Source organism: Dipteris shenzhenensis, chromosome 3 (genome assembly GCF_047967505.1).
Source record: "Dipteris shenzhenensis isolate YYH24624 ecotype China chromosome 3, Dip_SZ_1.0, whole genome shotgun sequence".
Classification (NCBI taxonomy): Eukaryota; Viridiplantae; Streptophyta; class Polypodiopsida; order Gleicheniales; family Dipteridaceae; genus Dipteris; species Dipteris shenzhenensis.
The window spans coordinates 38,881,143-38,896,551 of record NC_141598.1 but is presented as its reverse complement, the minus strand read 5'-3'; the positions used below and the strand labels follow the sequence as shown (position 1 = coordinate 38,896,551).

Below are 15,409 nucleotides of genomic sequence, written 5' to 3'. Positions count from 1 at the left end.
TATTTCTGATGGGTTAGTGAATGGAGCAAATGGCATATTCAAAGATTCACAAGGCACCTTTCAAAACCAAGTCATTTGGATATTGTTCAGTGACAAGAGCATACGAAGGCAAGCTCGACTTAGAAACTCATTTCTTTATGAAAACAACATCTTAAAAAATTGGACTCTAATACACCACATTACAAGAGAATTTCAAGTGGGTAAAAATTGTTGGAACACAGTGTCGTGACAATGATTTTTGGTTCAACCAGCTGCGGACAGAACAATACATCGATCACAAGGACTATCCATGGAGTCGCTTGAGTTTGATACTTCAGGCACCAAATCACATGGATTAACGTACATAGCACTATCACGAGCACGAAATTCTGACAATCTACTCCTCATAAACCCCCTGGAACAAAAACATATAAAAGTGGACCAGAATGTCTTGAAAGAGATTGAGCGCTTGTAGAAAGAGCGACAATGGCTACCCAAACAAATGAACTTCTCCACAGAGCACAACATACATAGTACATTACAATCCCAAAACACAAGATCCACTATCTTCTCTTTACAATGACATACTTCATGACAAAACCTTACTAAATGCATCAATACTTTGCCTTCAAGAATTACATGCGATTAATACATTATCCCTACCAAAATTCAAATGCTTGCAAAAAAACCATGGCTTCGGTATAGCTACATGTTACAAAAGAGAATTGCTCTTACAATATGAAGAATATATTAACAAAAAACAAATGTGAATGCCTACTAAACAATATTCTCCACTTCGAGTGCCAACAAAATCGCAATTGTCAATGTATACAAATCACCATCAGCATCATATTCGACCCTTCTATCATCACTACAACAGCTTCTACAGAAAATACAATCATCAACAATCACAATGATCATAGGAGATTTCAATATAGACTACAACAGAACAAACACTAGCACAACAAAAACCAAGTCCTTCATGACACAACATAATTTCAAGCAAGTGATTCAACATCCAACTACAATACATGGATCCACCATTGACCACATATGGACAAACAACCCCAAACAACATACATTAAGAGGAACTAACTTCATTTATTGGTGAGACGACTCTCTTCTTTACACCTACATTAATGTCTCATAGGGCATGCCTTTTGAATGTAATTCACATTGTTCCAATTCTAATGACTAATAGCATTTTTCCAACATCGTGGGCAGATACATACATATCAATGTATGAGGGGTTGGTTGAGGGCTTAGGACTGCCGGAAAGGATCCTAGGGAGACGGTCAGACTGAGCATAAATAAGGAGTGACAAATTTCACATGAGCAGTGTGACAACATTTCATTGCCAATAAAAACATTCACGCGCCCACGCACTATCATCTGATTGCACAACCTGTTTTTACTCTGCCCAATTTCGCGGATGTAATGCTTGGTCAGAGAGAAGTATCCTTCAAGGACCGGAATGGTATGAATCCAAACGTATTGCTGCTTCATGGACATGAAATCTCTGGTTTCGTGCACGGTTTTTTGGGTACAATCTCGCCTCTATCGATCGTCTTAATGCTTTATGTAATTTGGGCTTGTCTGTACAGGCCCCGGGGGGGGGGGAGGGGGTGGGCTGTGAGCTTGAGCAATTGGGCTGATATAAGTAGAAATAGGTGCGCCAGTTTCCCTCATAGCTTCGTGGATGATTTGGGTGTGCAATTTGCAGTGCCATTTGCCGAGTTCTTGTTTAATGCTATTGAAAGTCGGCGGAGAAGAGTGTGTTTTGTTCTGGGTTTCGGTTGAGTGTTCTCATCGACGACACTGCTTGGTCGCTCTAGTTGGGGAGCTTTATCATTCTGTGAATCGCAAAGCTTTTAGTGGATTTGGGAGCCTGCATTGTTCTATGCCTGTAAGCTCGGTAAGGGCAAGTGTTGGAGGCGAATCATCTAGCAGGCCATTGCTCTCTTAGATTGTAGGCCATTGCTCTCTTAGATTGTAGATTGTAGATTGCCTGTAAGCTCGGGAACGAATTTCGCATTGCGCTCTTATTGCTCTCTGGTAGATTGTCGATTGCCTGTAAGCTCGGGAGTGCTGGAGGCAAAGCAGCACAGTGCCGGCCATTGCTTTCTAATTCTTCTTCGTAGGAATTTGGCATTGCGTTCTCATTCCTCTCTGGTAGATTGGATGTGCATGATTGCGCTCTGATTGCTCTTAGTTGATTCGCTGTTCGTCCACAAGCAGCTTTCGACAGCAGTTAGCCATCCATCCTCACAAGCAGCGCACTTAGTTGATTTGCTGTTCGTCCACAAACAGCGTCTACGCATTTCGCCATCCATCCTCACAAGCAGCCTACCAGAAATCCAAGAATCCACAACGCCGCACCGCCCAATTCCCACCCAACCAGCCAACTTGGATCAAGTGCTGCTCGATTATCCGCTTGCTCAATTCCTCTCTCAGCTTGCGATCCAGCAATGCCGTAGAAGCTGGGGAATCAGGAAAGAAGAATGTGGGTTGGCTGAGAACGTAGCAATACTGCGAGAAGAAACTTTCGCGGGGGTGCCGGTGAGGAAGGAAGCTTGCAGAAAGTTTCGCGGGAAGATAACAACGACGTTGGCGGGAAGACAAACTAAAAGGCGCGTTGAGAAACAGAATGGAGGTGGCGAAGGTGGTGGCGATGGTGGCGGCAGTATTGGTAGCAACGGTGCTGGTGGACGATCAGAAGAAGCTTACGATTGGTGCAGACGCCATAGCCATGGATCCAAAGGAGCTCCAAGCAGTCTACGACGTGATGGAAGCCACAGGCAACGGCTGGGCGAGCTCCATTCCCGACGTTTGCCAAGGGCGATGGCACGGCATCGAGTGCTCGCCGGACTCGCATGGCGTTCAGCACGTCGTCTCCCTCTCCTTCGGCACCCTCTCCGACGACACCTCCTTCCCTTCCTGCTCACCCAACGCCTTCATCTCCCCCTCCATCGCCCTCCTCCCTCACCTCCAACACCTCTTCTTCTTCCAATGCTGCTCCCTCAACCCCCAGCCCCTTCCTCCCTCCCTCTCCTCCCTCGGTCCCTCCCTCCAATCCCTCGTCCTCCGCCAAAACGGCCACACTGGCCCCCTCTCCCCTTCCCTCCTCTCCAATCTCACCTCCCTCAGCACCCTCGACCTCCACGGTAACTCCCTCTCATCCCCCATCCCCCCGTCCCTCAACCTCCTCCCCCACCTCCTCCTCCTCGACCTTAGCCACAACCAGCTCCACTCCCCCATCCCCTCCTCCCTCGGCGCCCTCCCTTCCCTCCAGATCCTCGACCTCAGTTCTAATCTCCTCACTGGTTCGCTCCCGCCGGAGCTCGGTGCTCTCCGCAGCCTCAAGAAGCTGGATCTCAACGGCAATCAGCTCACAGAAGCGATTCCTGAGTCCCTCGGAATGCTCTCCGAGCTGGTGCTTCTCGATTTGAGCAACAACGCCTTCTCTGGTGCCTTGCCGCCCGCCCTCGGCAACCTGAAAAGCTTGCAGGCGCTCATTCTCGAGAACACCGGCAACCTGAGCTCTCCCATCCCGCTTTCACTAGGCAATCTTGTGCAATTGCAAATACTCGTGTTGACGTCGGCCCAGCTCACCGGTCAAATACCAGATATCTTCTCTAGCTTGTCTAGGCTGAGAGTTTTGCGTCTGAATAGAAATCAGCTTAACGGCACGATCCCTGCAAGCTTGGGAAAGCTCTCGGGAATTTACGAGCTCAAGCTTGATGAAAATCTACTCAGCGGCCCTCTACCGTTTTCCCGAGAATTCGTATGGAGGCTTGGCAGGCGGCTACGTGTGAGCAAAAATTCGGATCTCTGCTACCCGTCTAGTGTAGATTCTGCCGATTTCGCAAGTCCCGAACAAGCATCATCCGTGGAGGGAATTGGATTCTGCCGTCTCAATTCGAGTACAACACTCGGGCCAGCAGCTTCTCGGCCGTCTTCTGAGCTCCCTGGCGTTATTAATGATCCCTCTAGTACAAAAGTACCCTCGTTGGAAATCTCTGCGGGCGACTGTGCGAGCTGCAATCGTTTGGGTTCACTGCGATTTGGGTTAATATTCTGGTTCTATCTGGCGATATCGTGTTACTTTAACATGTTCCAAGATCCCTATCAACTAGATATATGAGGTCAAGCAGAAGGAACACGAGACATTATGAGAATATATTGCCAGGAAAGCTATTCAGTGTCCAGAATCTGATCAGAGACCTCATTACTTCAGCACTGATCATTCGAGCCAAACACTAATGCACTTTCAGTGCGCTCACACTGTTTAGGAGTTGGCAGATATTCCAGTGGAGAGACTCTTCGATCAAAGCTTCCAAATGTTTCCAGTGGAGACTCGAGAGGCTCTTCAATCAAAGCTTCGAGAGGCTCTTCAATGAAAGCTTCCCACATTTGTTTTCGAAGCTTCCACATGTGATTGTGTCCCAAAGCTTTTAAAGCCTTTTTCCTGAGTCCCACACTTCAGCATTAGTTCAGAATTTTAAGAAATTGTTTTTTTTTTTGTTACATGGAACTTTGGAAGACTGCTCTCTTTGGGGATGAGCGACGAATGAATGAATCTCAGCTTATTCTATGGAATCTTGTAAGAGCTAGTGCGATTCATCATGTCTTGGGAATTCGCAATTTGGTAGTATTTCACCAAGAGAAAGTTCCTTTGGATTTGCCTCAACCCAAGTACACTAGCTTATCCATTATCCATTATTTCAACCCACGAGTTGCATGACCAGTCTACGATGGGATTGAAGCTTGCCTCCATTAGGTCTGAAGGTTGGGATATAAGGTTACCTTGCAATCGGTCTTAAGGTTAAAATATAAGGTTATGTTTTATTTCAAGAACAAAATGAGCTCGGCAGTCTACCTACATATGAGCACTAAATGTGTAGATCTTATATTTCTCACCTAGGGTCAAAGCTCTTTAACAGATGTCCCCAAGCTTTAGCTGATCTCTCACATCATAAATCTCCTCTTGCACATAGACATTGGATCTTGCAAACTTAACTCGGAGAACCTTGGTTAGAAAAAGAATCAACTTATAGTTGCATTGAAAATTTAGATTACCTAATATATGCACATAATTTTAAGGGCAAACAATGATGAACTAATGAAAACTCAAATTTATGAAAGATCTTAACAGCCATGTTAAGGTATGCATCATCGAAAATTATTAATGGTGACTTGCCATCTAGCTCTAGTGCACATGCTTCAAGTTGCTTTTGGAAGCTACTTAGGTGATCATGCTTTACCTACGTTCTACTTCCTTCTCCACTCATCCAAGGCCAAACCAAAGTCGTCGTAACCTTGCTATACAGAGCCCTCCCATTAAAGTCAATTAAACTATCAGCTTGAATGGGCTTGCCTCTCATCCTCTCTTGCATGGATTCTTCCCTATTTGTTGCATCTACTTCCCTCTCACTTTTTATCACTTGCCTGTCTGCCTCCTATCTTCTTGTTCAGTAATAATTTCTTAGGTCCAAAAGTCTTCCTTTTGATGTGCCCTCCCTCTTTGTAAGATCTCCTTCCTTATTTCTTTTGTTCTTTGTGAGTGGCAATAATCCCCTTCACCTGCACAATTCCTTCAATCCATGAAAGATCAAGCCCAAGCTTTCATGGCTGTCAAAAACCCTTATGTAAATCTCGAGAATCATTCAAGAAATTAGTAATCATTGGAGATCCTTTTTGGTAGTTTTGTGAATATCTCATGGCACCTCTTTTCGATTAGTTCGAAGGGTTCCTTGACATCGGTGTCCAATGTTCTATACCCGCCCCATCACATACAAAAACATACCACCTTGTAGATGATTGGAAACCTTTTGCATACATAAGGCCTCTCATCCTTGATCCTCACACAAAATGGCAACAGACATAATCAATTCTCAGCATATGATAACCATAGAGAGCCAAGTAGCCATACCCATAGTCCTCGGTCCTTCAACACAAGTCGGCCCGTCAAGCTAATCAAAATCACTCCTCCCATTCTGAAATGATCTTCAAAAATCTAAGTGTCCACGGTCGGCCCAAAGTGAATTTCTCTGGCATTTCTCTCTCTCTCTCTCTCTCTCTCTCTCTCTCTCTCTCTCTCTCTCTCACACACACACACACACACACACACACACACACACACACACACTTCTCTCTCTCACACCTCCCTCTCTCTCTCTCTCTCTCTCTCTCATGAAAACTCTCTCTCTCTCTCTCTCTCTCTCTTTCGCGCGCGCGCGCACACACACACACACTTCTCTCTCTCACACCTCCCTCCCTCCCCCCCCCCCCTCTCTCTCTCTCTCTCTCTCTCTCTATTTATCTATATATATACAATATAAAATATATAAATAATAATGTTTATGTACATAACCCCCCCCCCCTCTCTCTCTCTCTCTCTCTCTCTCTCGCTCTGTCACTCTGTCTCTCTTCCCCCCCCTCTCTCTCTGTCTGTCTGTCTCTCTCTCTCTTGCTCTCTCTTTCTCCCTCTCCCCCCTTCTCTCTCTCTCTCTCTCTTTCCCCCTCCCCCCCTCCTCTCTCTCTCTCTCTCTCTCTCTCTATATATATATATATATATATATATATATATATATAGCTTCCCCCCCTCTCTATGGCAAGTGGGTAGCCACCTCCTCCTCTCTCTATTGGCCCGTGTGCGCAATATTCTCGTGTATCGTGTGTCCAGCGCTTAAGACTCAGAGTTCGGAGTGCGAGTGGTTGTGTGCTTGTGTCAGCACGTGGTGGTGCTGTGGGTTAAACTAGAGCTGCTGTTGTTGATCACACTCTAGTAGAGGGCCATGTGGCACATCTCCCTTCCAATGATAGAGAGAGTGAGAGAGCATCTGCGCTACCATGATACATGGCGTGATGCCATACGAAGTTGGTGTCTTATCGCCTTCTAGCATGCTATTAGAGCTCTGCTCACCCCTGCGACCTTGCTACCCCGGCCATATGGTGACCCTGTGGACGGGATGCTTTGACCCTGTGGACCTGTGGACTATAGTCTACAATCTCTTTGCAGTCTCAGCACATGATAGCAGCGTGCGCACCACCGGGATCATTGAGCACTCTACCTTCTATAACTGGAGGGTGCCACTTCATCCCTTTGCCACATGTCATCGTTGCACTACCCTTCTATTGCAGGATCGTGATCCAACAGTGTATAATCCCCCAAAGCCTTCGAAGTTCCCCTGGCCGCATCCCTTTGCCACGTGTCATTGCTACGCTACCCTTCCACTACAGGATCGTGATCCAATGGTGTGTAACCCCCAAAACCTTCGAAGCTCCCCGAAGCCTACCCCGAGTCTCTTCAAGCACCACCCTCTCCTTAAGATATATAGAGAAGAGAAGAGAAGAGATGTCTTACTTTTGGTAGCGAATGCTCTCGAATAGAGCTCCTTAGTCTTACCTAAATAGCTGCATTTTGTATTTTACCTTTTTTTTTGCCCTTCTGAAGGGTAGGACTAAGTGAAGGCGATGCTCAAGGGTAGGACTAAGTGAAGGTGACGTTGTAAGAAGCGAAAATGCCCATTTTGTTTTCTTAATTTATGAAAAAATAGGTGGCATGTGATGCAAGTTTTCCTCCCTCTTTCTCTCTCTTTCTATTTCAAGGCAGGCTCTCTCTCTCTCTCTCTCTCTCTCTCTACCATTCTCCTTGGTGCGGATCCAAGTCATCTCTCTCTCATTCTCGTTCTCTCCCCCTCTATTCCTTGTTGCAAGGTAGGCCACTTGAACATCGTTCACCTTGTCTGTTTCTTTTAATATAATTTATCTCCTTTTTTGTCTCGCGAAAAAGACAAGAATTTAATAAAATTGTACATTCAATTTGGGACTCAAGGGGGTCCAATTGTGTTAACTCTCTTCATCCCATGTTAATAATGCTGGAAAACTTAATCCCATTAAAATAGGTACTTCAAGTACATTTTGTGAAGGAAAAGAGGTTGAAATACAAAAAATAAATGTTTAACTTAATGGTGCTAATTAAGAATGCTACTTTAAGAAAGATTCTTGTAAAGTATTTTTGAGGTAGATTCCAATAGGAATACCCAAGAATGAATAGATTTGGCTTGTTCCATCCCAAATCTCAAGAAAGGGACATTGTTACCCAAGATTCAGCAAAACCTATTCTAGAATGGTTAATTGTAGATCTAGAAGTCAAAACCAATTAGAGACTCTAAAACACAATGTGAATGAGTTTGGTGTCATCCACAAATTATTGATTAATCATTTGCTTACTATTAGGGAGTTCAAGTCCCCATCAATTGTGTCGATTGTCACCTCATGATGGATAGGCTAGTCTAGCAAATCAACTGTACTCTTGAGCTTCAATTCTTGCTATCCACTCTTCTATTTGCTATTGATACCTTTGCCAATTACATCTGTTGTTTTTTGTCTTTCATTGTTGCGAGTCAATTTGTAGCATTGCCAGCAAAAATAACCTCATTCTCACTAGAGCCTCCAAAATGCTAATCCCAAATCATGGTGTTTCTTACCGTTGCTTCATTTCATTTGGTCATGCTTTGCCTTTCGCTACTCCTCAAGGCATGTGAGGCAATTTTTTATTTTTAGATGGCTAATTGATGGCTTGCTTTGCAAATGAGTGCAAGGTAGATGCAATGTAGGGGCCAAGGGGAAAATGCTCAACTTAGAACAAAATTGAAAGAGAAAGAGAAGACCCTACAATCTTTTATAAAACATTAAACCCTACATAGTAAGTGAAAAACTTCGTCAACTTTGATCAATCAACAACTCTTTTATACATGCAATAATGTCAGAACCACTTTCGATGCTCTATTATACACTTTCAATGGAATATAGCCCCCCACATCCCTATACTACATCATGAACACATAAGCCACAACAAGTGGCATAATACATGTAGGTGAAGGGGAGAAGAGCATAAGGATGACATTTCAAGTTTCATACCTATTTTACAAAAGGTGAAAGGGCAAATAATACGTAAGCAAGGCTTCAAAGACTTGCTTGCACCACATTGCTTGCAAAAAGAGGAACATACATAAGATCTCTCTTGGCATTGTTTTTAGGCAATTCTTTAGGGAAAACTTTGCAAGTATGCGGAATTTTAAGTATGATTCTTTATTTTTTCAAGAATCCCACACTTTAAAATTTAATCTCAAAACTCAAGAGCTTACATGATGTGCAAACTTACCACAATTGCATAAGGGGATGAGCATTTGTATAGAAGATAGCATGAAACAAATTTTTTGCAAATCTTTGAATGCGATTGATTTTCAATCCGCTTTTTGCTATTATGACCTAGCCTATGATGTGTGAACTATAATGACATAGAGAACAAAGCCTTTATAGAGGCCTTACTCTACCCTAGGGAAAGCACATGGCTTACAAATGCTCGCAAGTGAATTAGATCCAAGAGTAATGATAAGATAATGAAAGAAATTGATGATTTTCATGAAGTATCTGAATAAGATCCATTTCCAATGACAAAGGAATGATGAGATGATGAAAGAAATTGATGAATTTCGTGAAGTATCTAAATACCTCTTTTGGACACCTAAGAGATAGTTGGATCAACAAATATGGCTTCTAATGAATTGCTCATACTGACATATTCAAACATTTGGGATGCCCTTTTGGCATTGATACTACCCAAGACAAGAATGTGAATGCTCTTTACAAAAGATATGCAAAGGATAGAAGTATGAACATACGACCTTCAGTTGGTATTCCAGGACCCTAGTGCTAATCCCCAAATCATTAGCCATGGCTGTATAGGTCCTCCAACTTGAAATATTTCTAAATTCATTGATTGTGGGAGTAAGTGAGGGAAAGGGTGAAAATGGGATTTGACTAACCTCCATCATTACTTCTCTCTCTCTCTCTCTCTCTATATATATATATATATATAGATATATATATAGATTGATGGCTTTCATGGGGTTATTTGGATGGTGGGATTAACTAAACCCTCTTCCACAGAAAGCATGTTATAATAGTCGGCTATTGTAGCATAGTACTCCAATCACCCAAGAGAAGCCATGATCCCAAACTAAGCTTACAAGAAGCCTATCCTCCAAGGGGCTCTACGGTTTAAAAAGTTCTTTAGCAGTACGCTTCCCTGCTCAATTTTGTTCACACCCTAGTTTTAATTGTGGCTAAGCTAGCTCCAATACACCTAAAAAGACCAAGTTACTTCATTTGAAACCACTCCCAAATGCCATAAAAGTTATAGAAATCTCACATTTCTATGTTGCTACTGCTACCACCAACACACTACACTCACATGATCAAAAAAATCTGAGTTGTTTTCTAATTTGAGGCTTGTGTTTTCATTGAAATGCAAAATATGTGATATTAGTTTTCTCCTTTCTTGCCCTCTCCAGATATGCCACTTTTTATGCATACATACTTGACTTTGGCACTCACCTACTCAGGAATTGCAAAGCGGCACTAACCTACTAGGGCTGCACAATCATCTCCCTATTATGCGGACACTCATTTGAGTTATCGACCTTTCTTTTTTCCAATTTCCATTGATAGCTTAGGTTACAGTTAAGTTAGTGGTCTACTTAAGGTAGATGAGTTAGCTTAGATGCGTGGTTCATTAGGTTAGTTCAGATAATCTTGATAATTTTTTAAAATAATATTGTCATTATTAGCATGGCCACTTTATCATGGCTTAAGGTAGCTATCTTAGGCTAGTTTTGGAGCTCATTAGGGTAGCTTAGAGACTATTACTAATGTCAAATAAATGTTTTCATGGCACGATTTAATACTAAATTTTTGAAATTTTGTTTCTTCTATTGTGTACTCATAAATCCATGTACACATTTAAATGTTGAACATGATTTTCTCTCGATAGTACGTGTTAAACTTCATTTTGACTTTTTTGTATTGAGTTATAATTTTTTAGGACATTAGGTAGATGAGCAAATATACTATACAAGTGCTATGTACAAGAGCAAAGAACTAACAAAGATTACAACTTGTTTATCATATATGCAAATGTATGGTAGCTCAATATCACACAATAGGATAACCTGAGATAGCATGAAAAGCCTTCTATGGTCAACTCCAACTAGAGGAAAAAGATGCACTTCCTCTCCAAGGAGTTAATTTCTCTAAAAAAGTAGACAATTCCTAAGTGTCATCTTAAGTCAAAATCCTTTCTATTCAAATGGCTTCTTATGCATGAATGGAGCTATGATGTTGGATTAATATCAACATTAAGACCATTGGAAAATTTAGATGCAAGAATAGTAGCAAATGCAAATGAAAAAGATGATCTCATATCTAACTCCCTTCTAAAGGTCAAAGATATAGGTATGGTTAGGTGTTTTGTCTGTTGCCAAAAAAGTGCTTTTGATACCTTGATTGCTATCATAAAGAGATGTTTAAATGGTGTGGCTTGCTAGACTAACATAGTGGTTGAGGGAAAGGTAGTATAGGTGAATAAGCAACCTCTAGGTATGATATGGTGTGTGGGTGTGGTTACAATATATATGCAAACCAATTCTTTATAATGTTGAACTTTAATTCAACATATTGATTTAATATGAATCAAATTCTAGGCATTTCTTTGTAAAATAATATAATGCTTCAAATTGTCATGCAATATTTCAATCAATTGGTGTTTTTTTTTTCTAGGACTGCCTTTATAGAAATTTCCAAAAATCTAAAGATCAATCGAAATAATCCTACTGATATAAATACCCCAATATACTCGTCAAACTTTGTGAAGTTTGCCATCCTTAATTGAAGAAGAGATACTAATCTACCACCATCCAACATAACAATTTATGTTTAGGAAGGAACAATTTATGTTACGCTGGAAAGGAAGGTTTAGAATGCATCTCCCTAGTTGTTATCCATGTCACAATTAAGTAAAAGGAAACTCACCCTTAATGATGTTTTGTCTAGTGTATATCCATTTCTTTTTTGTCTTGTCATGTATTTTGACTTTACAATAAAATATTACTAGGTATATCCCATTCTTTATGTCATCGAGTATACCTTCTCCAATGCCATTTTGGTGTTTTACTTTGATGTAGAAGTTGTTGATGAGTGTACTGTCGTTAGTAGATATAATGTATTTTTAAATATGATGACATATCTCATGTTTTCGTAGTGTATGGATGTCAAATATGTTTAATCCTATGACTTATCATGGCTTAAAGTATATATTCAATCCCATTTAGTTGATCATAAGAGGTTTCCCATTCTTAAATATCAATGAGTAAAAATCTAACATCAATTAATACATGGAAACACACACACACACACATGGGGATGAGCATTTTCCGAGCGAAATCTTTCAAGCGTCCGAGTGAAGAAAAAAAAAAGCTTCCAACTATGTAAAGATATGGCAAAAATAGATCGGAACAAAACATAGTTTCACATAGAAATATGCAAAGTATTATAGCAATGCCTATTTTATACACAAATCCTTACATGAATCTTTGGGAATGGTGAGTAACATAATGGGATGGCGTTTGAAGAAACCTACATGTAGAGTAGACTTCTCTATGAAAATTCCCTTATGATCCTTCTTACAACTTTTACTTTAGGGGGTGACATTGAAAACCCTCTCTCAACCTAGCCTATGAAAGGGTTTATCCAAAGAAGCCTCATTGAAGTAAGCCATCAAGGTAGTTTCACCAGCAGCAATGAAACCCTTTTGAAGTAGGTCTTCCATGGTAGTTTCGCTGGCGAAACTACCATGGACAACACTTTTAAAAGTGGCATAACTTTCACATCCAATGTCCAAATATAGTCATTCTCCCACTCAAATTGATCAGAAAACCCTATTTGAGCACATCTATGGGGTTATACTTGCATATATAGTATTAAATATTACATATATTGTATGAGAGTGATATATAAGCCCAAGTTAATACTTATTTATAGTAATTTAACCAGCGAAACTACCATGGACAACACTTTTAAAAGTGGCATAACTTTCACATCCAATGTCCAAATATAGTCATTCTCCCACTCAAATTGGTCAGAAAACCCTATTTGAGCACATCTATGGGGTTATACTTGCATATATAGTATTAAATATTACATATATTGTATGAGAGTGATATATAAGCCCAAGTTAATACTTATTTATCGTAATTTAAACTTCTTTAGAAACATATCCATAAATGTCTTGTTATCTATGCTATTAAAATACTAGAAAGCTCTTGTCATATTGATATAAATGTGTTTAATAAGTAATTGTATATTTATAATATTATTACATTGAGAGTGATTATGAGGGATGTTTCTTAAAGTAATTATTTTTCAACACTTTTTAAAGGTAATAACAGGGGTACAAAGGATGTCTATGAAGAAGAAAATTTATGCTATGTAAAATTGAATGAGTAACAATTCTGTATGTTTTTATGATAAAGGGATCTAGTTTTAGTGAAAATAAAAGTGTAAAAACCATGTTTCCTTACCTTAATACTTTAGGTAGAACTCAAAGTAATTCATGCAAGTTCCAATCCATATTAATTCCAAGTTTTTTTTAGCATATAAACTATTATGGAAAATAATCAAAAACCCAAAATACCTTATGAATGCTTTAGAACAATTCTAGGAAGTGGCTAGGTTAATAGGACATAAAAGTGTCCTAGGACATTTTTATGTCCTAGCAAACTAGTGACAAATATACATATACATATGCATATACATATACAATACATACATACATAAATATATAAATAAATTATATATATATATATAGAAGAGATCAAATCAAACATATATATAGAGTACTATGAAAGCCTATATAGAACAATGCATTTATATGACAAAAGGGGGAATCAAACACAATTTAAAAGCAATTTAAATCAATAAATCATTAAGAATAAGTATATATAAGAAAAAAAAATGTATACATACATACATAACCATATATATAAATCTAATATTTATTTATTTATAGATCATATATATTTATATATCTATATATAGTTAGGTAAATAAAACTCTAGCACACCTTATAAACTGAAGAGGGCCAACTGACAAGATAAGGAGGATCCACTGCCCGCCCCATCACTTGGATGCTAGGCCATTATGACTATGCTGAATAAAAGAGTCCATGACAAAATCGTTGCCTCTCTTCTTCATGAAGAACCAATCGATCTAGAGGTGCCCGACCTCGAGTGGGTATCAGAATTGTATAATACAAGGGCTTTGTCTCTTGTTATGACATTTATTGGTTGGGTAAGGCTACTAGGGAAAGAGTGGCTAGGATTTTGTTTTAGATGGAGAATTATAGAAAAAGAGGAGGAAAGGAGAATATTTTTCCATAATTATGAAGAAGACCAAACGCCTAGAAGACTTAGGGCACATGTAATTGGGGTTTGAAGAAAATGCATACGTGAAACATTATCTTGAATGATAGCGTTGCATGATGGTATAAATGAGGAAAAGGCTCATATAAGTGATAGAAAGAAGAGGATAAGCAAAGGGGTTTATTTATGGAGTGTGTTGCGATAAAGAAATGGAAGGAAGGAAAGGGTGGTGGTGTATTATGTGCTTGGTGGTATATTAATCAGAAATATGCGCATAAGAAATGCCGGCTTTGGGCGACACTTGGCAACGCCTAAGCGCCATTCAATACGACGAATCCTTCGTCAACTGCCCAAAAAAACGTTCATCCATCCAACAATGTTTACGACCAAATCCTTGCCCATCTTTGGTTTTACTGTAGCTTGCCTTCTTTCTTCTATTCACCATTATTGTTGCCTCCCATTTAGCCTTCTGCACTTCGTAATCCCAGGCGATTTGCTCGTTCCATCCGTCGACCCTTGCTTGTTCAGCCGTTTTCAATTGAGCGGCGGTATCTTCCCGTTTCGATCTAGACACATCGTTGCCGCTGTCCTTGTATGGTGCCCTCGTAGGAACTGGCTGACCAGGCCTTTCACATACCTCATCATCTCCCCCTCTCGGCAGCTACTGCTTCTAGGGTGTTCCGTGGTGTAGTCGCATGTCAAACTTGTTCCCCGAATCTTCTCGCCTTGAGGGACGCCAACCCATGCATTCGTAAGGACTGTACCAGAAACGACTGGGAGTTGCAGTTCGGCTTTGTGATTCCTACCATTGAGTATCAATTCCTACCATTGAGTATCAGTACAGACACGATGCAGGCGAGCATGTCGCATTCCTCAATGTGTTTTCCTCCCTCTGCTTCAACGTTTGCTCCCAGAGAATCGGAACTCAGACAGCATGATCCTTTCGAAATTCAGCTCGACTTGCGGCTTCAAGGCTAGTCTGCAACCAGCCCATAGAATCGCACACCTGACAGCAACGCTGGGATATCTGTTTCCGAAAGGTACATTAATTTTGTGGCTATTTATACCTCTGTGAGTCCATTAAAAGTATACAGAGCTACAATTTATGCAGCCGTCAGCCGGCACCAGCTTCCCTCGTGAGCTTTGAACCCATGAGAAGCTTACTT

General features: G+C 40.6%; 1 protein-coding gene across 1 annotated transcript; it reads left to right on the top strand.

The window, feature by feature from the left end:
• Nucleotides 1-2,626: 2,626 nt before the first annotated feature.
• On the top strand, nt 2,627-4,123 carry TMM (Leucine-rich repeat (LRR) family protein). The gene has a single exon (XM_087372288.1). It carries the CDS (start codon nt 2,627-2,629, stop codon nt 4,121-4,123), a length of 1,497 nt encoding a protein of 498 aa, XP_087228414.1.
• Nucleotides 4,124-15,409: the final 11,286 nt, after the last annotated feature.